This window comes from Trachurus trachurus (genome assembly GCF_905171665.1).
Source record: "Trachurus trachurus genome assembly, chromosome: 21".
Classification (NCBI taxonomy): Eukaryota; Metazoa; Chordata; class Actinopteri; order Carangiformes; family Carangidae; genus Trachurus; species Trachurus trachurus.
In genome coordinates, this window is record NC_139899.1 from 21,144,136 (window position 1) to 21,168,249 (window position 24,114).

The 24,114-nt window shown below is 43.0% G+C and overlaps 1 protein-coding gene across 4 annotated transcripts in view; it reads left to right on the forward strand.

Moving 5' to 3' along the window:
- Nucleotides 1-21,442, forward strand: part of lmo7a (LIM domain 7a) — a 50,379-nt gene extending 28,937 nt beyond the window's left edge. The window contains exons 10-30 of one of the 4 annotated variants that reach the window (XM_083997297.1): nt 2,438-2,467; nt 3,231-3,345; nt 4,173-4,312; nt 4,767-5,505; nt 6,020-6,298; nt 6,646-6,760; nt 7,681-7,842; nt 8,795-8,964; nt 9,092-9,155; nt 9,445-9,501; nt 10,738-10,763; nt 11,683-11,790; nt 13,713-13,781; nt 14,238-14,596; nt 16,387-16,442; nt 16,569-16,724; nt 18,127-18,301; nt 18,511-18,840; nt 19,914-20,022; nt 20,496-20,598; nt 20,686-21,442. In XM_083997297.1, the coding sequence (XP_083853423.1) occupies nt 2,438-2,467; nt 3,231-3,345; nt 4,173-4,312; nt 4,767-5,505; nt 6,020-6,298; nt 6,646-6,760; nt 7,681-7,842; nt 8,795-8,964; nt 9,092-9,155; nt 9,445-9,501; nt 10,738-10,763; nt 11,683-11,790; nt 13,713-13,781; nt 14,238-14,596; nt 16,387-16,442; nt 16,569-16,724; nt 18,127-18,301; nt 18,511-18,840; nt 19,914-20,022; nt 20,496-20,598; nt 20,686-20,708 (3,385 nt within the window). In that variant the 3' untranslated portion in view covers nt 20,709-21,442. The remainder of the gene's footprint in view (nt 1-2,437; nt 2,468-3,230; nt 3,346-4,172; nt 4,313-4,766; nt 5,506-6,019; nt 6,299-6,645; nt 6,761-7,680; nt 7,843-8,794; nt 8,965-9,091; nt 9,156-9,444; nt 9,502-10,737; nt 10,764-11,682; nt 11,791-13,712; nt 13,782-14,237; nt 14,597-16,386; nt 16,443-16,568; nt 16,725-18,126; nt 18,302-18,510; nt 18,841-19,913; nt 20,023-20,495; nt 20,599-20,685) is intronic. The other 3 variants (XM_083997299.1, XM_083997298.1, XM_083997300.1) reach the window with 3 other exon arrangements.
- Nucleotides 21,443-24,114: the final 2,672 nt, after the last annotated feature.

Consider the following 24,114-nt stretch of genomic DNA (forward strand, 5'->3'; position numbering starts at 1 on the left):
GCAATACCCTATTTTTATTGCAGCCTATTCTAGTGGAGATTTATAGCAGCTACCATGGCAGTTTTTATTTTACATCAGTGTGATTGTAAACTCGGCATTTGATCAACATCTCTGTGAATCAAATGTCACCACTTTGGCTGCTTATTGTATCTTTTCCTCCTTTTCTTGCTCTTTGATGCAGTTCACATGCATGCACTCATCACCTCTCTGTCCTTTTCTCTCCTTCTGCCCACCCTGCAGTCCTCATACTCAAGTATACACCCCCTCACAGCTCCCACAGCTCCCCAAGATACAGTCCCCTGTGTTAATGACTCCCCCTCCACTGGTGTTCGCCCCAGTGGATCCCACCTCTGGTCCCAAGCTGGTCAAAGGTCAGAGGTGGCCTCTCCTGGGGCGCCACGATCCCCGGGAGCCCCCAGACGTTTTCGATTATGAGAGCATAGCCCCCGACTTGGAGAACGATGACATGTTTGCCAGGCGGACCCTGGCCTTCCAGTCCAACACGGACCTCGCTATGATGAAGACTCAGCTGTCCACCAGGCGCCTCTACACATCCGAGCCGCAGCTCAATATTATCACCCAGCGACACGGCCGCGGCAGCCCCGAGGACGAAGATTACCCCGACATCGAGCACGACGATGTGGTGTATCGTAAGGAGAAAACCCAGCAACAGCGCCCGCTCTCAGGAGCCCCTGACAACTACGCCCCCATGCCCATCCCAGAGCCGTGGGCTCTGCCTCCCGATCTCAAAGCCAGACTCCTCTGCCCCCCGTGTCCTCTGACCCAGGAAGCAGCATCCAATAAAGAGATTGAGGTTGAGACGGGGATGCGTCCTAAAACAGACGACATGCTGCTTCGGAAGCTCGGAGTTTGTTCTAATCAGAGCTCATCAGCCAATGGGATCACTCCCTCAGTGCCTTCTTCGTGTAGCGAAGGTGACCTGCAGAGGTGGCAGGCGATCAGGGAGGCCAGTCAGCTGAGATATAAGAAGAAGTTGATGGTGGAGAGGCTGGCTGCTCTGAAGCTGTAACAACGCCTGTTAGTTTGTCTGTGTTTTAAAGGCTTAGTCTTCCAGTTTTGTCTTGAAATATTTTCTGTTTGTGCTGAATCGGCCCTGACAGCATTGGAGACCCAACTTTTTAATGGATCAATTTAAAGGTCCCCACAGTTAGAGTTGGGAGCTTCACACGGTAAATCTCTTGTTTCCGAAAACTAAACTGTGACTTTTGCGTTCACTGGATTAGTCAAGAGTTTTCTGAATGCAGTGGAATTCACAACATCTTTGAACTTTTTCTTTCTCTTGTTTGTATTACCTCTGAGTGTTTTTTCCAGTCAGAAAAAAAACATAATGGAAGGAAATTCATTATGGTTTTCTCTACAATGGATATATGGTACATTTTACCTTAGAAACACATTGAATGTAAATGCAGAGTGGATGTCGGACTGCACATTAAAACTACGGCTGCTGTGTGTTTTGAAGTGTGATTGATGAGCAAATAGTTCTCTCTCACATTGTTTGGTTCATGATGAATTGTTAAACAGATCCAAATTCTGCGTTTTTTTGTTTTGCTTTTCTTCTCCTATCAGACCGAGTTTGCCTGTGAATTGAAAAAAATAAGTATTCCTGCTTAATAAAAGAAAAGAAGAGACTTCATGATTTTGTGATGAATTGCACTGGACTGGCCATTTGTTGACCTCACGTAACATGGGTACAGCAACATGGGTTTGACCTGAGTGCAGTGTTGTTTTCCTCAGCGAAGGGATCCTCACTGACGTGCGAACGCTCAAAGTGCAGCAGCACGAGCGTGTGGAAAGCCTGAGTAATACGTAGACATAATGTCCCCGACACTGCAGTGCAGTTAACCGTAGTCCTGTCTCCTGAGCCGACATGAAAGCCTATAGAAATTCCCCCGCGGCTTTGAATGAAGGTGCGACTTGTGGGCTCCATAGTAACTCGAACACAAATCTGCGCTGCACTTGTTTGCACACGAACAGATGCACACAAGCGTTCACAAAGCAACCATTTAACCTCAGTCAAGCCCATCTGGATTTACTTTACATCCATATGTAAGGCCTTGTTTTCCAATGACATCATGTTGCAGTCTCTAGAAAGGCAGCATTGTTTGGAGGAGAAAGATACGTCTTCACACGCCTCCCGCAGTCAAATGTCAGGGAAAGGAAAGGTGATACTGCGCTGGTTAACATACTAAATACACACCGACACTTCATCTTCCTCAGGGTGCAAAGTGGAAAACCAGCAGAGTCATGTTTTTGGCCCAGTTTACATACATTTCAATCCTGCCCCTCGGGGATTACCAGGTCTGAGAGTCACTAATTGGCCTTTCCGCTCTTAACCAGTTCACTCTCAGCCTCAGTGCCCAAGGCCAATCTGCAGAAATGTGATTTTTGTTGTCTGTGGTTCTTTCTGGTTTCCTAGACAGCGGCAAACGCAAGAGAGTATTGACGGGTGAGTTGATACGGGCTCCCAGGAATGTGGCACGTTTGCATTCGCTCTGGCCTCTTACAGTCGCAAACCAAACCCCGCTGCCCTCCTGCTTTTGTGCTGCTGTTCTCTCACTCTCTGGCTGCTAAATGCTGACACCCAACAAAGTGTATTGTATGGCACAGAGCCAAGTTCAAGGGGTGGGTGTGGAAGGGAGGGCGGGGGTCGCTTTACAAAGCTCTATTGACAAAGCAACAAAGTGAAAAGATGGGAACGTTTGCAATACGCTGGGTCATCTATCTAAACTGCTGCGTGTCCCCAAGCGAGAGTTATGACTTAGCAGCACAGCTAAACTCTCTGACACTCTCATAGCAATATGAGGTGTGTGTACTGTAAGTCTTTACAGGTAAGTGAAAACAGAGTGTGAATTCACTATATGCTGAGCTTTGAGTGACTTTTGCATGATGGGGGAAAAAGCTGTGATATGTATTACTAACCCACTGGGCTTGCAACCATCCACAGTTTTCATTGTGGTTGACCCGTGTGCTGCATTTACAAACTAACGCTTGGTTACAGGCTCAAGATTTTATGCAATCTATTTCAGCGTCAGTGCAAAAATGAGCGGACGAGAGGTGTGAGTTGGATTATATTGAGGGTTGTTTTCTACAGCGTACTTGGCACGGAAGTAAGAGATGGTGCATGCATCCTTGGAGTGGAATTTGATATGAAAAGTAAAAGCTCGCCTCCACCTTTCACTGGAGATACTGATTTTTTTTTTCTCACACAGGAGTAAATCAACAAGTGACATCCAGGTCGACCCCACTGTCCTCCGTCAGGCTCGCTTCGAAGAGCTCCAGAAGCACCGCGAGAAGATAAAGGAGAATGAGGACCAGTGGCAGGATGTGAGTACATCTGATACACTGTACTATAGAGGATATCTGTTTGATTCCCACTATTGTTGTGACAAACTGAAGAGAGGGAAGAAGAAAAAAAAAAAAAAACAAGTTTTGGTTTCCAACTGAGATAAGGTTGAAGTGAAAGGTGAGCACATGATGTATGGGGATCTGTGGGGGCAAATGAGGAGAGCAGGTGTTGCGGTGCAGTCGGTGGCCACAGGGTGAAAGGAGAGGTGTTCAGATAGAAGCCAGAGACGGAGGCAGACACCGACTGGAGCAGCACTGCCCCGTGGCTACGGACTGCCCTCATTTCCAAATCAGTGTTGGTGGAGTGAAGCGCCAGATACTGTAAACACAAGTAATAGAATTAATGTGAAATGTTGTTATTATGTCATTTAGAGGGATGATGTAAGGCAGAGACACTGGGGTCGTTCCTAGAAAGGGCAGCTAGAAGTGCTCCAGTTTTGCAATGATTCACATTTAGAGAAATGAAGTTTTAATATGATAAAAAAAAAAAGTTGTGTGCATGTGCATGACTGTGACAGAGCTGTGTCTGTCAGCAGTCTGATTAGTGTCATGGCAAAATAATGGGAGTCTTAAAGCAGCATTTAGGTCACACAGTCCCCCAATACACAGGGGAGGTGAGCCGGGAGGAGCCTAAAGCACACAAATAGAACACCTTCAAATGTAGTCCTTTCTCTTCTTCCTGCCTCCTCCACTTCACCGCACAGTTAAACGTGCAGCACGGCCGGTCTTGTTTTGTCTAGATCTAAGCTGTGTGCAATTGTCACAAAAATGATGCACGAGGTGACGTGGACTCACTTTTCCTGCAGGACCTGAGCAAATGGAAGAGCCGGCGCAAGAGTGTCAACTCTGATATAGTGAAGAAGAAAGAGGAGCGGGAGAAGATAGAGGAGATTACCTACGGCGGTAACAGAAGGTCCATGAGCTTCAAGGAGATTGAAGAGGAGAGGTAAGAGAAAACACACCTGTACAGGTGTTGGGGTTGTTTATTAATACAGGATTTAAATTTGTATCTTCTCACACTCATTAAAAAAAGTACTGAAAAGAAACAGCAGTCTGAATTTCTTCCTCTTTTACATCCTTTTCACCCTCGGAGGGGAATCCTTTACTGAGGTAATTGAAGAGACGTTTGTGTGAGAGGTTTTGCTGAGATTATTTGTGCAGTGAGTGAATGAGGAGACTTTACTGTGCAGTCAGTGTGAAACTGTAATTCAATCATGGCTTACAACCTGACCCCCTCCTTTTCTTTTTGCCCGATCCTCCTCCTTTCAACTTGTTTCTCTTTTTGCTTGTTTCTCATTGGCCCACCCACATTTCCACTCCAGTACTTCATCTTCATCTTCATCTTATCCACCACCATCTACGTTTTTTTCTAATTCTCACTTCCCTCTTCTCCTCCCCAGTTCATCCAACAGAGAAAATAAAGGAAGAAGCAGCGTCGGCAGTCGTCTCAAGTCTCTCTCTTACCTGGACGACAGCGACGACGTGTTTGATAGACCCATCATTGCCCCTCGGACCCGGACCCTTCCTGCCAGGAGCTACACTATTGACACTCCGTACTATTCGTCTGAACCCTCTGAGCCTCCTCAGATAGAGAAAGAGAAAGAACCCCCAGCTGCCTCCCCAGCTACCGGCAGGGCCGCTTCCCCTCCCGCTTCACGGGAAGTTGACATTGTGGACCGTCCTGCGGGCAGCGACACCACTACCACCGCCACTGTCACTCCCGCCGGCCGCAGCGCTGAGCCTCCTGCAGCTGCACCTTCACAGAAAAGTCCGGTCTCAGAATACACCAGAACGCCCAAGACAGAGGAGACCACCACCACCACCACCACCACCACCGTCTCCTCCTCCTCCACCTCCCTGCAAAAGGTGCCAGAGCCGAGGCGCCCACTGCCGGACACGCAGACCAAGGTAGAGCCCCCCTCCTCTGGTTTTCTGTACAAACAACATCCACAGCCACAGCCACAGCCACAGCCACAGCCCAGCTCGATGGAAGCCAAGCCTCCCGGGGTGTCTCGGGTTTCTGCCTCCCTCCCCAGGAGCTACCAGAGATCGGATAGCGCACGTCTAACCTCAGTCGTCGCACCGAGGCCCTTCAGGCCCCTGTCCTCTAACATCTCCTCACTTCCCCGGGTCACTCCAGTGAGTACTACACAATTTTACAACTAAAACACAAGCTGTCAGTGCAGCAGCACAAAGGCCGCTGAGGGCTGAGTGTCCAAACTGCAGGTGGAGCTGTAAGACATGTTTGCCTTGTTGGTCCGGTACAGTGCCAATTGTTTTGAGTACATGAGTGTTACCCAACAGTAGGATCTGATTACTGTGTGAATAATGGATGAAGCTAGTGTTTTATAATGCTAATTCAACTACTAGAGCTATTGCTATTTTCAGCCTCATTCACTTTCATTACTGTTGGAGTAAATGAAAGAGAATACACGGGGTCTAATTGTGTCAGAGGGAATAATCTACAGGGCTGATTGTGAACTCTTGAAACACACACCTCAAGAGTTGCCACCAGATGATTTCCCTCCATTTTTGTGTCTTTTACAGATTGACATTTTAAAGACTTTGTTATAATCAGCCATATATTGTCCACATTGACTGACATTATCTTATTCTGGAATCTCAAACATTTTCTGTCGCTCTCCTCCGACAGATGGACGACTCTCACAAGCGCGTCAACGGCAACGTCGACACTTCTAAGAAGTCAACGACACCAAGCCGCTATCACCAGTTCATGACCTCCGAGGATGACACCAGCTCGGCCCACAGCAGTGACGATGATGAGGAGGAGGAGGAAGAGGAGGAGGAGAAGAAGGGGTGGGGGAAGACGGCAGCAAAGAGTGCCACCTCCACTCACAGCATCTCACCTGCACCTCCTCCGGTCAAGAGCGAGGCTCCAGTCAGTCCTACTCCAGCCAAAGACACCAGCCAGGTAATTCAAAGATGTTAATACTCATCTCTGATAGTGAGTTTGTCTATTTTTCATTTAGCAGTAAAAACTTTCTTCCTTTGTATAAATGCTTAGGATTAACGGAGTGCTGCATTGCTGAAATTAAAGTATAGCAGCAGATTGGCATTGAATCAAGAGCCATAAATGATTAATACAAGGCTTTCTTGCCAAGGCAGGCCTGCATACACACAGACACACGACCTGACACACATCCAACACAGATAAGAAAGTCAGGACCAGGGATGTCGCACTGACAGTAACTGTTCAATGGTTGTATCATGGTGTTCGTCCCTATACTCACCTGTGCTGGTGTTTTGTTTTTTTAAAAGGAGAACTACTGTGACATGAGGATCAACTTGAACCAGAAGCCCAACAGCAGCAGAGACTTTGGTTTCCAGGCAAACTGGGACTCAACTGGAGCACGCGTCACATCCATCCAGCCAGGTACCTACTGTACAAAGACATGTGAGAGGGAAGGCTCTGAAACAGAGAACGCTTCATTCACCTGCCAATGTAATGTGTACACCAGGATATCCAGTGGTTGAACCTAGTGTTAGAAGATCAAATAGGAAATGTCGAACAGAGCCTGGCTACAAATACAGGAATAATACTGGGAAGTGTTAACATTTTACAGCATAGCCAGACTCTGCTGGTTAGTTGTCAGCAGGTTTTCCAGTCCATTTCAGTGGCAATGCCAGACCTATGTAGGACAGCACCTATTTGGGTCAGATCTGCTGGGTCTGAGCCTCTCTATCTACTGAGAACCCCCACCTCCTCAGCGCAGTACAGACTGTGTATGCGACATTGAGAACACATACAAACTAATACTTTGCACAAACTAGCCATGCAGATCAACGGATGAGATAAAATGTTGATAACAAAAGTATCACACATTAAATGGTGCAGCAAAAAGTATAATTATAAAAAAAGAAATATGAATACCGTAATAAGATACAAGGTAACGTGTAATAGATGTTCTGGCTTCTCTTGGAGGAGGTGATGAGTAAAGATAGAAGATGCTTAAAGTGGTTTTGTTGAGCATCTGTCACACGAAACTGAACACTATGTGTGTACATTTTCACATCAAAAATGTGTATTGCTTTTGTTAAACTTTAAATATACTTCAAAATTGTTCACATGTTACTGTAATATAGTCACTGTAGACATGTGAGGCCACAAACCTAAAACCATGGGAAGGTTTTTCTTGATGTTTGACGAGCACTGTGTCCCATCATGTCTCAGTGTTTTATCCCTAAAACAACAGTATATTGTGCAGTGTTTCTCAAGTAGTAGTAGTAGTAGTAGTAGTAGAACTAGGCCTGTTTCCTGCTGCTGACCCCCTCTCCTCTCTGTGTCTGGTGCAGGCAGCGCCGCTGAGATGTGTCAGCTCCAGGCCGGAGACGAGGTGCTGACAGTCAACGGCCAGCAGGTGGCAGAGATGAGCTACTTGGACTGGAAGTCCTCCATGGAGGAGGCTCTGCAGGAGGGGAGCCTGGTCATGGATGTTCGCCGTCATGGCAAGAACAGTGAGTCATCTGAACACTGTGCATCTGAGTGTGTGCGTGTGTTTCTTTTGTGTTTGTGTGAGACTGAATTAAACCACTTTAAAGGTTGCATTCCCGGAGTGACAGTACTGCTTACGCTGCTTGCGTCGCTAAACACTTTTGACACCTTAAATTGGTCCGTAAACTATTGTGAAATGATCCATGAATGATCTCATGACAGCTAAATGGTGAAGGACCTGTTAGGACCAGTTTTTTTTCCCTTTTTGCATCTGATAAGGGTGGAGTATTATTGTGCCGACCTTTGTTCTTTTTCTACATTTCTATAGTTTTCTTTCCTTGTGTGTGTTTTTCTTGTCCTGTTTTTCCATATTTATTTTCTTTTGTCTTTGTATTTATCCTTTTTACTGCCTTTTCTGTCCCTTAAGCGTTCCTCTCACTCTTTCTGTGTATCTCCATGTGGTGTTTTCCTTGTGGAGAATTAACCCGGTTCAGGTGCCATGGTCCTATGAGTGCGCTGTTTTCCCAGTGTTAGTGTAACTGGCTTACTTTGTTCCAACTACGTCAGTCTCACCTTATAAAAGTAAAAAACCACCCAGAGTGTCTCACCTGCACTAACACACACAGTACTGGTTAAAGTAGTGTAGCGAGGTCCAGTGGTTGGGAGTTGGGAGTTGGGAGTTGGGAGTCAGAAACACTGTGTGGGTTTTTAAAAGCTTTAATAGGCTGCATGGCTGGGGAAGGTGGGTTCTCTGTCACCCCCTGCTGCTCTCTATAACAACACCATAATGGCAACCTTGTCCCGCTGCTTATTAGTGTTCTTTATGCAAATAGGCATCACAACTATGTCTGTTGGATTTCACATGTCGAGAACTACTTTGACATAAAAACTAAAAATGCACAAACTCATGTGGTTTTATGTGCATACATACAATATACACATCCTATTTTTTGCCACTGCATTGTCTGCGTGCAGCGTGGGACAGAGATCAACCTTCCCTGCCAAAAAAAGGCCATAAGACCATCAATCTGACCAGTATGGATCATCCGGTACTTCTAGGTTCCCCTGATCCAACCACTGCAAACAAGAGCCTGGATTTCACCTCGCACATTTCCACGAAAGAGGCCCCCGCCAAGCCAGTCATTGTAAGTGACCCATAACTGCTCAGGTTGACTCAGGTTTGATCAGCTTTTATCCCTGCATTGTTCCCAGTCCGGGGCTTTTTTTTTTTTTTTTTCTAATGAGTGGACACCCTGCCATGTCGCCCTGTAGGATGTGGCTTCAAACGGAGTTAATGGAAGTTTCCGTGAGGCGCCGGTGACCATGAGGAACAAAGGTAAACGCACAGAGCACACAATCAGAAAGGTTATGAAATTGATCCTGATGACTATTTCTGTTCTGGATACAAAATACCACACCAGTGGGGAGTGCGAGCTTGTTGAACGCTGTGGGAAAATGACTTTTTGAAAATGTATTAATGGAAATTTATATCGGCAAAACAAGATTGATACATCTTTGTTTGTGTAATTGATCTATTATACGTAGAAGGTTGTATCAGCCCTGGTTAAACCTGTTTATCTCCTCTAATGTGCCTCACTCTATGTTGTTCTCCATTTCCCATGTAGAGTCAGAACCCCTTTCTATGAAAAACTTAAAACGGAGGTCAGAGTTTTTTGAACAAGGTAAAAAAAAAAAGAAGAAAAGAAGCACTGGCCGTAGAGGGGCGTGATTTCCATATTGATAACTATGATTTCTCTGTAATCTGTTGGCTTGGTCCTCTGTGCTTATGTGTCGCCGAATTTCCCAGATTTCCAAAGGGATGTATGCATGTCTGTTTTTTGTTTATTGTTTTTTGTTTTTTTATCAGCCGCATCCTCATCTTCAGTGCATAAGGAACCTATTACCAATTGATTACCATGTCTGGATGATAGAAATAGGTTCCTTTGTGGGGCCTTTTCCCTTTGACCAGTCGTGTCTGGTGCCAAATCTTAACCCTTGTGCTGTGCCCCTTCCCTCCTTCAGGCGGCTCAGGGTCCAGTGTCAGTGCGCTGGTCTACCTCTGTGGTAAACGGGGTTGAGTGTGCAGTGACCTCCTCACCTTACACTTGGTACAGTCTGACATGCTGTTCAAACCAAATCAGTCTAGTGCTTTAACTTCTGCCTCCATGAAAACCTCCAACCAAACCAAACGAGCTTGGTTGGATGTATTTCAACATAAAAAGGAGGGATGAAAAGTAAGAAAACTTAAAAGTGAATATGAAAAATAGTGTTTAAAAGGAACATAACCAGGTCCAAAGGCTGCACAGGATGTCAGACTCGGTGCCAGTGTACCAACCACAAATACAAATCTTTAAAATCCTGTTGTATTTTGTGGTGTTTTTTCTGAGTGGCGTCCAGACTTAACACATGGTTACACTTTTCACTTTGCTGTGCATGAAGTTTAAAGTGTTCCTGTTGCTTTCTTGGCATGTTTGCGTTGAAGTGGCTGTTAGACTTTTACAGACTGGCTACGCCGTTCTGTTGTGCCTCTTATGCATGATGATATGCTGATGCATGCGTTTTTTCTTTCAATGTGTTTGTCCTCACAATCAGTTTATTGATTTTCTGATTCAGAACTATCAGGCTGGCATCCAATGTAAATGTCAACAAGTGGGTGATGTTGAATTGAGAGAATCAATGTGACTGTTGTTGCTGGAGGCTTGTTGAAAATATCAATTACTGTGGCTCTTGAATGTCTTTTTTCATGATGAATTGATACTCAACTTAAAATGCAAGTTGATATTTTAATAAGCTTTTTGATATACTCTGTGTTGATCTGACGCACGGCCTCAGGGTTCACTCGTAGATCAGCATTTTGTTTCAATGTTCTGCCTGTGCGTGTGTAAAGTATTGACTGGATGGTTTTCTTTCTTTTCAAGGAGGATCAGAGTTTGCAATGCCAGATGTGAGTATACACTATAATCAGTGCACTGTGTGTTTGCTCTTCTAGCGTCTTTTAAAGCAGATGCCCACAGTTAGAACAAAGCTCAGATCAATTATTAAACACCTCACATGGTTCACTTCAGAGGCAGGTTCACTCTGCTTCTTAAGCCTTTAGTCTCCCAATTACTCCTGTGTGATTGCAGGGAGCCTTCCTTGTAATGAATTTTTGAAAACGGATAAATAAAATACTCAGGGGTCTGAGGATAGAGGGCGTTCTGTGTTGTAGAAGTCGTAAAGCCCACTGAGATAAATATGTGATTTTTTGGCTTTAAAATTGACGTGACTTTGCAAAACCAAATGGCTGCTGTGATGCAGTTGTATTATATAACAAATACAAAGAGTTTTGTTGTAGCTAAACACTATAAAACAGCATTATTAAATTCTTGATTCATCATTTATAGAATATTCTTCCTACATTTGAACTTATCAGTATTTAATACATAAACACAGTTATAAATGTTTAACTCATTCATTTTTGATGAATAAGACAATCCATAATAAAACATCTATTAATACACTCAAACATGAACCAGTGACATCTCCTCAATATACAATCATTAAACACATTATAGATGAACCTATGCAAGAGTTCAACATGTATAACTGTGTTTTATTACATACTTATTCATATAAAAGTATAATGAATGTCTCTTAAATGATGAATTAAGGATTTCATATTGCTTTGCTAGTGTTGAATAGTGTGTAGTTATTATAAAGTGCTACTGAGAGTTACTCCCAGAATGAATTAATTAATGTATATTTGCAGTTTCACACTTTAAAAATCAACATCAGAATCAGAAGCAGGTGGAGGTGTTAGAAAAGTTACAGGTAATCAATACTACTGTAGGTGCTGCCAACTGACTTGTCTGCTTTGTCTTCAGATACCTGTTCCTTCAATCGCTCCTTCCTCCAGCCGCTGGTCTTGGGATCCAGAGGAGGAGCGCAAGAGACAAGAAAAGTGGCAGAAGGAACAGGAGCGCCTCCTACAGGTACATACAGGCAAACTTCTGTCACAAAACTCAGTTCCCAATTTATTAGGTACTCCCAGTTTAAAAGGTTTTAATGTTCTGTTTTTGTTGGAAAAATTATCAAAGGAAATTTTAAATCGAAAGCAACTGGACTTGGTTATTTGTCTAGGATATTTGTCGAGGCTATTTGTCCAGTTGCTTTCAATTTAAAATTTCCTTTGAGATACTATCTGGACAAATGAAAATATGCACAGGCTTGTTGGAAATATTAATAAGTGGTGATGTCTCTGTTGTTTCTGCTGCTCTTAAATTGTATTTTTTTAAACCAGACTTACAGCATCAAAGCAAAAACTGTTATCAAGTCATAAATAAAGCAAAAAAGACACTAAACAATTCAACAAGGAGACTCAATGACAGAATACAGAAAAACTGAATGCACTGAAGTAATAATAAGGTTGTTGAATAAAAGTCTGATATAAGTTTAATAGCTATGTTTTTATACCATGTATTATTTATAGCACGTCACCGTGTTTTCTGAGTCTGACTCTGAGACGAGGACCATTTATTAATTTGTAAAGAATGTGCACAATATTTTGATATTTATTCTGCACTCACTGATAACCAGTGTGAACAAAATGAAAGAAAGACCAGTCATAATAACACGGTACAGTTACAACCCCCAAAATGACCAGCTGACTCAGCATCTCTCTGACAAAAATAAGTTTTATAATTATTGTACTAGACTGCAGTTGGTTTAGATAGATGTACCTAGTTAATTGGAAATGTCATCCACTCATAAAAACTTATAATGCTTAACGAAGCAACTTTCCAACCCACGTGATCTGAAATACCCATCTGGAAATCTGCTCTGCGTTCCCTCAGCGGCACAGAGCTCACATCCAAAGAATCAATCCCTAATAGGCTCAACACAGAAAACTTTAGATGACGCTAAGGCAGCAGAAAGTAAAGTATTTGTCCAGTATCCAACGTAAATGTAGTAGATCCTGTCAAAACATGTTTCTTGAGGGTCTATTTTTGGACGGAGATCAAAGGTGTCCAGGCAAAGCGCTGGTGTAGCCGGGAAGCCTTGTTACTCCTCCAGTCTTTATTCCCTGTTGGATAAACGGCCTGATTTCATGATGTGCCAGGGAGACTTCCTGCCCAGGGCGAGCTTCTCTAGGTTTATCAACTTTCAGGATGGTTAGGTAACATGTAGGTGAGCTTGGAATTATCTGAAAATAATACAGCTACAAAGTCACTGTATTCTTTATGTTATTACCCCGGCCTCATGCTGCGCCGTGGCACAGTATAATAATATAATTACCATCTATTTACATCTATTTTCATTTTGGTATCAAAACTTAACCATAAACTGAAAAGCCTGAAAATAATATAATTCAAATAAAACTGTTACTTTATTTAAACCCTTAATATTACAGTCATGAATGATGTTGTCTTATTTGATATATGACTCAAAACCGAATTTGATAACCAAAAACGCAGAATGACTGTAAGAGATAATGATGCTGTCACTGATATTGAAGTTACAGAGGCACAACCTTTTGTCTGAAAAACATTGTGGAGCTGTGTTGCTGCAGTGACATGTGAATCTTAAAGGGATACTTCAGGTGTTTGGTGGGAGGGTTGTGTGTCATAGTCATGAATAATCAGTGTATAATCTGCAGTAGACTCTGCCAGCAGAGCTGTGTTGTTGTGCACGGGGACAATACAAAAAACATGTTTTCAGGCACTTTTGAAAACACCCACCAAAATGGTCTGTTTACATGTTTGCTTGCTTCATCTTCAGTGGCTTATCATCCTGTAAAAAAAAAAAACAGCACTTTCCCTTCCTCCGTTCCCACGTCTGGTGTGAATGGTGCTTTTCAGCTTGTCAATAAAATGGGATGACCGCTGACCTCTCGTTCTATTTCATTTCCACGCAGGAGAAATATAAGCGTGACCAGGAGAAGCTGCAGGAGGAGTGGCTGAAGGCTCAGCAGGATATTGGAGAGGTAACAAGTTAGAGAGCATTAAAAGGTGGCAATAAGTTCTGACTCACAGGATTAAAATATATAAATGTATTCAAAGAGCTTTGATAGTGTTGTTGATGAAAATTGCTATAATTTTGAAGCAATTACACAAGCAGCCTGTGGTTTTTCTGGCTTTTTAATATAACAGGTTCTCATATAAGTGAGTAAAAGCGATAGCGGAACAATGTCCAGTCATGTGGGTGATACAAGACATGCAACATGTGTCTCTATCCTTTCAGTAAAGTCTTTTCAGCTTTTGTTACACAAAACCTCCCCTTGGGAATTTCAAAACACTGGCTGGTTTTTCACCACAGGGAATGACAAGAGTTACTTCATCTTTGTTGCAGTTCCTCCTGAGGGTTAATTGGTGTCTACTTAGTTAATGCTATCATGTGTTTTTAACGCTTCCTCCTTTCTGTTCTTTGGTCCGTCTGGCAGCCTGGGAGCCCGGAGGTGAACAGCCACAGCAGCAGCCCGCACTCACCCCTGTCTCCAGTCAGTCAGCCCACTTCCACTCCCTGGGAGGAGGAAGAGAGAAAGAGGAAGGAGGAGCTGGAGCGCCAGCGGCAGGCAGAGGAGAGGAGGAGGAGGGAGGAGGAGGAACGCGAGCTGCAGCGTCTCCAGGAGGAGAGGGAGAGGAGAGAGAGGCAGGAGGAGGAGGAGAGGAGGAGGAGGGAGGAGGAAGAGCTGAAATGGCAGAGGAGGAAAGAGGAGGAGAGGAGGCAGCAGGAAGCTGCAGAGCAACAGCGCCGAGAGCGGGAGAGAGCCTTAGAGCAGCAGCAGCAGCAGAGGCAGTGGTCAGTAGAGACACTGCTCCGCCTGCACACTTCACTTTACTTTGTCCTTCTCTGTTTGTCCATCCTGCTGATAAATAATAACCCACTCACATGTCTAACATCACTGCTTTTCCGTCTGTGCATTAACATAACTGCAACTAATCAGTTTGTGTGTGCTTTGTTGTCCAACCCTGCACTGTAACCCATCTCCCTCTGCACGCTGACTCTCACCAAAGGGCTGGTGCCTCCCATGTCCAGCCTTCACTGTCCTATACAGACAGGTCAGTACAGGAGAGTGTATTCATCGAACTGCTCCTGCAGCCAGACTCTCAAAGATATTGCTTCTTCTTACATTGAACTGATGAGTCAGTGGCAACAACCTGCTCTTACATTACATATTTTTATGTGATCCATAGTTGCTTCACAGCCTGCTTCGATAAGCAGTAATACATAATAACAATGTCTGAGAATGACTGTCTCATATAACAGTATTTCAGCATGAAATGACACGAATAAGTCATACTGGCGACACTTTATTGCAGGTCCCAAAATCAGCATTTATCAGCAGTACAACACATGAACAAGTAGTAACTGGTGTATAGTTGTGGCTGCTACAGTACATTGATAGAGAAATGAATGGCAATATTAAAAAAAACACAGTAGGTTAATTATCCCTATGAGTAATTATATTAGCTGACAAACGTTGTACATTAATAACACTTCAAATGTTCCTGTATGTGCTTGTGTTATAAAGCTATAGTTAGATGTTTGTATGCTGCCTGCAGCCTCTAAATGCTAAATACAGGGGTCAAGTGAAGTGTCACCTGCTGTCTTGATGAATGTTGCTTTCACATCAGCTTCTACACATTTTCAGCCCCGAGTTCACCTCTTCTGAATTCTTAACATGATTCTCTGCACCAGGAATTATATCTTGGCAACACAGTTTGTTCTTGACTGAATCTCACCGATTACCGACCCTGCCAAAGCAGCTAACACAAACGTACACTCCTGCCAAAACATCAACGCCAGATTTGAACAAACACGAAGAATTCATCACTTATGTGTCATTGCAACCTAAAAATACTAACACGGGATGGCATTACAGTAGATGCATAATTTCACATTATGAATGTCTTTGAAGCAGTAAGTCGTGTTTTTCTTTCCCAGCGTCACGACTTTACTGAATAGTTGCCGCGTCCGGGCGCTCTTGCTGAACACATCATAGCACATAGCACAATCATTCCAAAGAAAGTCTACAGTAAGGTCATGAAATTGGAGGAGGGTTAGGTCTCCAGCTGAGATTGGAACTGCTTGTGATTGGCCTGCAATCAGCAGTTCTTCTATATAGTAAGCATTAAAAAGGGGTTTTCATTGTGATATTTGACATCAAATTGCTTGTTGCTGTTTACAAGAAAAGGAACGGGCTGTCAAATAATCAAGGCACACAGTTTAAGTCAAAGAGTAGACACGGTCGCGCACATCCAGTTCAATAGGTGCTCCCCTCAAAAATGTGGACAGGAAAAGCAAAAAGAGGAGACCGCTCCCTTATGTGCAGATTTATTAGCACATCAATAGTAACGTTTCGAGCTCATAGCTCTTCATCAGACTGTTTAAGACACAGTTTAAGTCAGAAATTCTTTATTATTGAGGTTATGTGAGTAAAAACTGCTCTTACTAATGGTCCTCCCTTGGTATTTAGCTTGTTTTTATACATTTAGACTAATATAAATGTATAAACACAAGTTTCTAAAATCTAAAATGCAATTAATGTATTAATTTTTTGATTATATGCATTTTCTTTTGTCTCACAGGGCAAAATCCAAATCATCCCCCCAGCTTGATGAAGAGGAAAAACCACAGAAGAAAGGTGAGTTTTCTTTATGTACCTGAAGTCCTTTCGACTTAGGCTTGTGTTTCTCTTCCTATTGACTGTTTTATAAATGGCTGCGTACACATGTTGTTGAACATATATGTGGGTGGTACCCTGCTGTAGGTTTTTATATGCAGCCGGGAGGTATGGCTCAGCGGCTGCTGGAAGAGCAGCTGAGGAGTCAAGACAAGCAGGCTCGGCGTGAGAGGGCTGCGTCAGAGCTGGAGATGGAGAGGAGAGAGATCCTCAGTGTGATGAGATACAGAGAGCCAGAGAGAGGTGGGCTCGGCCCGCAAAGCCCCGCCTCAAAGTTTTAATCTCAAAGCCAATCAGTCAGCTCTTATTTTGATCTCCTTAATGACCCCATAAATCAGTTTGACATCACATCAAATCCATGTTTGCCTGCCAGAAAATTACATTGCTGTATGATTTCTCTGAATATGCAATGCATTTTCTATGCCGTGATGTAACTGCGTTTAAAAAGAATTGTTTAAAGCAGATATCAGCTTCACGGCCGTTTCGGCTAATGCTGCGTTCAAGGCAGGCTTTTGAAACCGTAAGTTACAGCTTCAAGTCACAACTACGACTTGGTAGCGTTCCAGGTAACCCGTAGCTCGTGTTTTTACCATCCTGTTGTCTGTGAAAGTTCCCTATAACGGCCACTCGTAACTTCCGACCCGTGAACTCGTACCAGATCGAACTGGTACCACTTCACAGGAAGGAAAAACACAAAGTACGAGTTTCTTTGAACGCACCATGAGTTAGCAGCCCCCGCCCTTGTCAGGCATCAATTGGTCCTCGTGCTACGTCACCACATTCACGCGCATCCCTTGGCTGCACACACAGCCCTTCATGCCGTTCTCTCTCCTCATTGGATAACACTTGTATCCCACAAGGAAAATTTTCTCCTCGGGTTACAGCAGAGCAGAGTGACGGAGAGACTCGTGTTTAGGCTGAAATACTTCATGTAAGTGATTGCTGATGGAAAATAGGACTATTTAGGACTTATATTAACAAAAACATTCCACTGATATCTGCTTTAATCAAAGGCGCCATAAAAAATCAACACTTGCTCCCGCACTCACTTGAAGCTCTTTTATTTAGTCATTTCGTCAACGTTTCGGTCTATTGACCTTCATCAGGACCCAGTATTTTACTTCTGTTGTGTGACTTCCTTTTAAAAACTAAGCACACTCATGCAATTAACTGATCACAGGTGTGTGTGGTTGTCTGAGGAAGTGACATCATTAAAGACAGGGAGAAAAACTTAGAGTTTGACACATTCAAACATAATCCATTTTGGACCGCAGTAGAACATATGTAGTAATATAGGCTATAGTAATAGTAGAAAAAAATCAGATACAAATATTATTCTCACCAACATCCTATATATACAGGGGAAAAAATACATAATACAGACTGACCTTCACTCTTCACAGAAATAACATTAAGGTTTCAATCATGTAATGATAAATAGGTACAAGTAATCACACATTCATTCATCAATTAATCAAAGGCGCCAACAGATTTATTCATAATAAAACTTGGAAAACATATCAACACCATCACAATCTCCCTCTTTCCATCCTGATTTCTCTGCCCGTCGCCTGTTTTTTTTTTCCTTCCAGGGAACTTTTTTTCAAGCATAACTGTTTGGTTTATCTCTCCTCTCTGGGTGCAGTGACGGGCGGTGGAGCAGGTCAGCAGCCCGTGACGCACGCTGAGGTGGAGAGGCAGCAAATCCTGAACGAGATGAAGAAGAAAACTCCGCTCCTCACGGACGGCAGCTGGATTCGCCAGCGCTCCGTCACCAGCACCGCCACCAGCAATGAGAGTGGCATAACACCCATGCGCAGGTACGGTCCACTCAGCATGTAAATAGTATAGTATGTGACAGTGGTGGTTAACTTAAGAATGAAAACATTTAGCACTCTGGCTATCGCTCTGACTTTGTTTTGTTAAAATTGACTCAAACTAAAAACAGCCACAGGTAAAGTGGTAGCCAGATGGTTTAAATGTCTTTACTAACCAGCTAACGTGGGTGTGGCATGGGTTGGCTTTGCAGAGGCGAGTCTCTTGACAACTTGGACTCCACCTACAACTCGGGGCGCTCATCATGGACACCCAGAACCAACTCCTATGTCCCAAACTACACCCGGCCCCACTCTGCCCTCTCTGGCAGCACTTACTCTCACGGTGGTGGTGGGTCTGGGGTGCAGCGGCCCGCTTCGTCTACCCTGCCCTCCTCCTACTCGATGGGTTCCCTCAGAGGTGCGTCAGCAACGCCCCCACCCCCCTGGGCCCGGCACAGCCCCTCCCCTTCAACCTCCTCTCCATCACCCACCACCTCTCCAGAGCCCATGTCTGATGGAGGGGCCTCTCAGCAGCGGAGCAGGTAACATCGACAGTGCTGCTTTGCATAACGTTCCCAACAAGCTGACTCTAACCTGTTAACTGGTGTATTTGGTAGTAAAAACATGGTACACTGCAAAAACTCAAAATCTTTCCAAGAATATCTGTCTTATTTCTTGTCCAAATGTCTAATTTCTAGTCAAAACTAATCTTTCCACTTAAAATAAGACTCATCACCTAAAAATGTACTTGTTTTTAGATCATTTTCACTTGTTTCAAACTAATTTTCATTTGAAATAAGTAGAAAAATCTGCCAGAAGTAAAAAGTGTCTAAAAACAAGCTACTTTTCATGTGATGAGTCTTATTTTAAGTATAATGAGATTTGTTTTGACTAGAAATGACATTTTGACTAGAAATAAGACAAATATTCTTGGTAAGATATTTGAGTTTTTGCAGTGTAACACTGGTGGTGGACGGGCAGAGGTGGTAAAGGGTATTTAAATACTTTTTGAATGTACAATAATATGCTGTTTGGTAACTTTTATGTGCCATATATTCACCCTTCACTGCAGATTTACAGGTACATCATGAGGCAACATCTTAGCATTGATGTTTGTGATATTATGAATCATCGTGTTGCTCAGTATGTTTTTCAAGCATATCATAATACAGTATATAACACACAAAAAAAGTTCAATTAAAACAAGTTTAAAGCAGCTATTTCTGAGTTTTGCTATTGCTACAGAGCTAACGTTCGTAGCCTATAGCTGTTTACTTTAAGACTGATCATTAAACACCTGTTAGCATTCACTATGTAGCAATAGCAGAACTTATAAATTAGTTCCTTTGAAGACATTGTTTTTGACGACTGGACAATCTGATAACTAAAACCTACACGTTTTAATCAAGTTTCTGTTCCAGTTCACCAGTGGACATCTTTGGCCCACATCTGAAATTAACATTCATAACAAAACATCAACATTCATTAGGCAAACAACCAAGCAAACAAATCATTTATGTATCAGTTTAACCACTGTTTGTGTTGTTAACATTCATGCTTGCGTCGTGCATCTGTGCTTAGCTCTCATATCACAGCTGTACGTTCTGTAATCCAGGTCAGTCAGTGGCAAGAAAATCTGTACGTTCTGTGACATCCCGCTGGGGAAGGGAGCGGCCATGATCATCGAGTCCCTTGGGCTCTGTTATCATTTGACCTGTTTTAAGGTGAGAGCTGGGCTCCCGTCGGCCTCGGAGCACACCTGCAGCACGACTCAGCCGATCCTCAAAACTAACAACATCACTCCAGACACCTCTTTTCTCTCTTCACTAACCTGGCAACTCCTGGTGAACCTCGAGGTCCTGATTCCTCTGTGGCTGAGCAAAGTGTGTCTGTGCCAAAAACCTGAATGTCAAACCAATCAACCCCTCACTTTGTTTTGCTTCTACCTTCGCCTCACTCCGATTGTCGATCCTGGTATCTTTGGTCTTGAGTTTGGTTTCCCTATTGTACCTTTGAATCGTCCTCCCTGCTCATCTTTGTATTGTGACCTTCACTTCTCTTCTTCCTTGATTTTCTCCCTCTGTATGATCAAAGGCTTTTGGTCCTGTCTTTCCTCATCACTCCGCCTGTGCACCTCAGTGTATTTTTAACAAGTTGAGTAGCTCCTTAACGTTTACCTTTCCTTGAACTTCCTCAGTGTATCGACTGTAAGTCTGACCTGGGAGGATCGCAAGCTGGGGCTGAAGTCAGAATACGAAACAAACAACTCTACTGTAACTCCTGTTACATGCGAGTCAAAAGTAAGTCCTCCATCAGTCTGTACAGTATTAGGACGTGTCGTTCTTGTCGTTCCTCAAGTGTAACATTGTTTTTTTGTTTTCTCATAGCTGGCCAGCCAACCTCTATGTGATATGGCTGTACTCCAGCAGATTGATGAAGAGACTACTTGTGACAACAACCCATGAACAATAAAAGTAAACAGTGATGCCATGCACAACTTGGTTTGGAAACACTTCAATTTTATGACTCTAGGAAACCGCCGTTTGATTCATTGATGAGACTCATGTTTGTGTTTTTACAGCGTGTGATTGAGAGGGTAAGCTTGCAAAGAAGTTATCTGCTTTAACGTGTTTATATCTTATTAAGTATTACAGCTGTATAAAGCGTAAGGGTTCTGCATGCACCAGAGATTTTAAATGTTTTAGCCATGAAACTAGTCAAGAGGTAAACTGACTATAAGATTACACAGGCACAGCTTTCTACGACCTTCACTGAGACATTTTTTTTTAGAGATACTGAGAGAGAACACTGTTGTTGGATCTTCTCCTCATCTTCATGCTTGTTTTTCTGCTGAATCTTGTGGTGTTAACATGTTTTGTTTTGTTTTTTCTGTCAACGATGGTGTTCTTGTCAAGCATATGTGCCTTTTCATTTGTAACAGGGAGAAGTAATTAAGATTAATAGAGGTCTTTCAACAAATATATATATTTAAAGAATCTGTCTGCTTGGATAGCACTTGTCTGGAGTTATCACATGATAGATGGAGGATTGTGCACAGAAGCAGGTTTCCATGTGGAGAATATATATATCCTACTGAATGGCATTGAGGAAAACATGAACATTTGTAAATAAAGTGACTAAATGCTCAACTTACATGGGTTTTATTTTTATTTGACATTTTTAAGTAAAATTGCATAGTTTTTTTGGAATGATATGTGATTCAAGGTTTTTCCTGCCCCTGTTATGAGACATCATTACACTCATCTTTCTCTGTCTGTCCCTATCATCCTCTGTTTCCCTGTAGTGCCACAGTCATAATGAAAGGAATTTCAATGAGCTCTTGTGCAAAGGTTCAGAGGACCTGCCTGCTCTGTATTCTCCAAAGCCAATTTGTCATGCATATTTCATTCAGTGTGCATGCATTACATTTGATTACACATTGATAGGCTATTCTGTAAATGTATTCTGTAATTCTGGTTGTTTCACGGAATCGTATCTGCATAAACATACACTGCATATTCATACCAGTAGGATCCATCATGAACGTTCACTTTGCAGCTCTGAGCTGCATTTGAACATCAAGGTAAGAACATTGTCCTTATTTCCCATAAATGGATGTAAGCTCAACAGGCAATATATGGAAATAAGTTGGACCGAACATAAATTGGCTCAGTATTTTTGAGGTGAAGCACAAACAGCCCCTGGAGGCAGACATCTCAAATTCTTAGATTCCTTTTTTAGATTTTTCTTGGCGCTGTCATGGGAGAGAGAGATTTTAATCCTAATGCTTAGAAAACAAGCACGGCCTGAATGGCGCCGAGCAGAGTCGAGTGGCTGAGAAATATAAAACCTTTCGGGATATGTATCCCATCTTTTTCCCTCCAAAGCCAAGGCCACAACCAAGCCTTTATGGACGGCTTTGACGTGGAGAATCGAATAGCTTGTGCATGTGCGTGTGTTTGTGTGTGTGTGTGTGTGCTGGGGCTTACAGAGAAACTATGGTTGGCTGCTCAGAGGAAAACGGTCTGTAAAAAGATGGAACACAGATGGAAGAGCTTAGATAGACCTGCGCTCCCCTCCATCACAATGTCATGCCAAACTCTCTGTCTGCCTCTTTCTAATGCTCGCCCACAGAGAGGAAAGACTCTCTATTTTTCAGGAGCTTTCCAGGCAGGCCCACGAGGATGAATTTTCATCTTACAATCAACTCACAAGAGCTGGTCCAATAATCATGCTCCATTTCCACACCACAGACCATGTTTTTTTTAGTTTTTTTTTAGTGGAGCTTCAGTGTAGCTTGGCCCGGCCAGAAGGGGGCACTGTGATCTAAGATTTTCAGAAAGAGGGACTGATCTTTCAGCAGCAGCTGGATGGGAACTGCTGTTGCTCGCACTACTAAGCGTGTCATTTAACATTACATACTCTGTGAGTAGATGTGCCCTTGGATTTTAGATACAGTAATTTAAAAGCACAATTGTCTTACGTAATATGTCGTATGATCCTGTGGTTTAGTTTGCGACTTAATTGTAAGTGACACAGAATTTGGGCTCAGAGCAGTATCAGTGGTTTGGCTGTCAGAGATGGGGACAATCTGTTCTTTCTTCTGAATGAACTTTATTTTCTCTGTGGAAAACACATATTTGACTCACTTTTAACCTGCGAGCAGACAGTGTTTGGTTTAAAGATATCTTACACAAGACGCCCCTCCTGCCATTTGCCACTTAGGGGGATTTGCTTTTCACACTTCAGAAAAGCCATCAGGCACTAATTCACCTGCAGTTTCAACTGATGCTATAATTAGTCATGTAATTGCAGACGCTGTCTCACCAGACCTGTTGCCATGGCTTGCAGGCACCATGCATACAGCTCAAAGCTCAGTCATGACTTCAATTAACTACAGGGATTAAAGAAAATGGACTTTAAGTAAACCTGCAATTCCCAGTACTCCAAAATGAATCCGTGGGGCTACAGACCGTGGCATAGGTTCTGATTCTCAGTGGAGAGTCTTTCACTGACCATTGAAATCATTGAAAATGTGAATGGGCAGCGGTTTTGCAGCTATAGAGACATCATATGCCATTGGAAATCTTTACAGAAGTTGTAATGCATTCATGTAAGCTGTGATTCATTTGCCAATTGCACCTCAGCAGGATAAATGATGACTGTGTTGGATTGATTTAATTACAGCACATATCTGCAGCTATTGGAAATGATTTGAAAATGTTAATAGGTGAAGCTGAATATGGTGTGAACATGATTTATAGTAAATGTCCAATATCTTGCGTGGCCAAAGAGCGTTAAAAAGTCTATGGATTATTTTTGCCCATGCTGCATGTAATTGATATACTGTACTGTACTGTATGCACTCAGCACACAGTTTAATCTATTTTTGAATTCATTATTTTGAAGCAGGTCTTTCAGCGGATTTGAAATTGTATTATTTTTGCGGGTGTCCCTTTTTATGGATGTGAACCCAAGTGGTCACAGTCAATAGTTGTATTACTGCCAGGGCAAGCTGGGGTGAATAAGTTACATAAAAGTCAGGGACGTGTGAAATAGGTTACGTAGTGCATGCAGCCTAATGTAAGCGTCCTTCATGGGTGGAACAGGTGGATATCAATGGCTGATCCATGACTGATAATCATCTCTCCCGCTGCAGACATGAAAACATTTTAAAACTTGTATAGATATTGATCTGTGACCTTTAGTTCAATGAGGAAATGATCAACCTAGATCCCTCGTTCTCATTACGAATGCTGACTCTAATCTCTGACTCACAAAACCACAAAGTTCAATCAAAGGGGACCCAGGGAAGA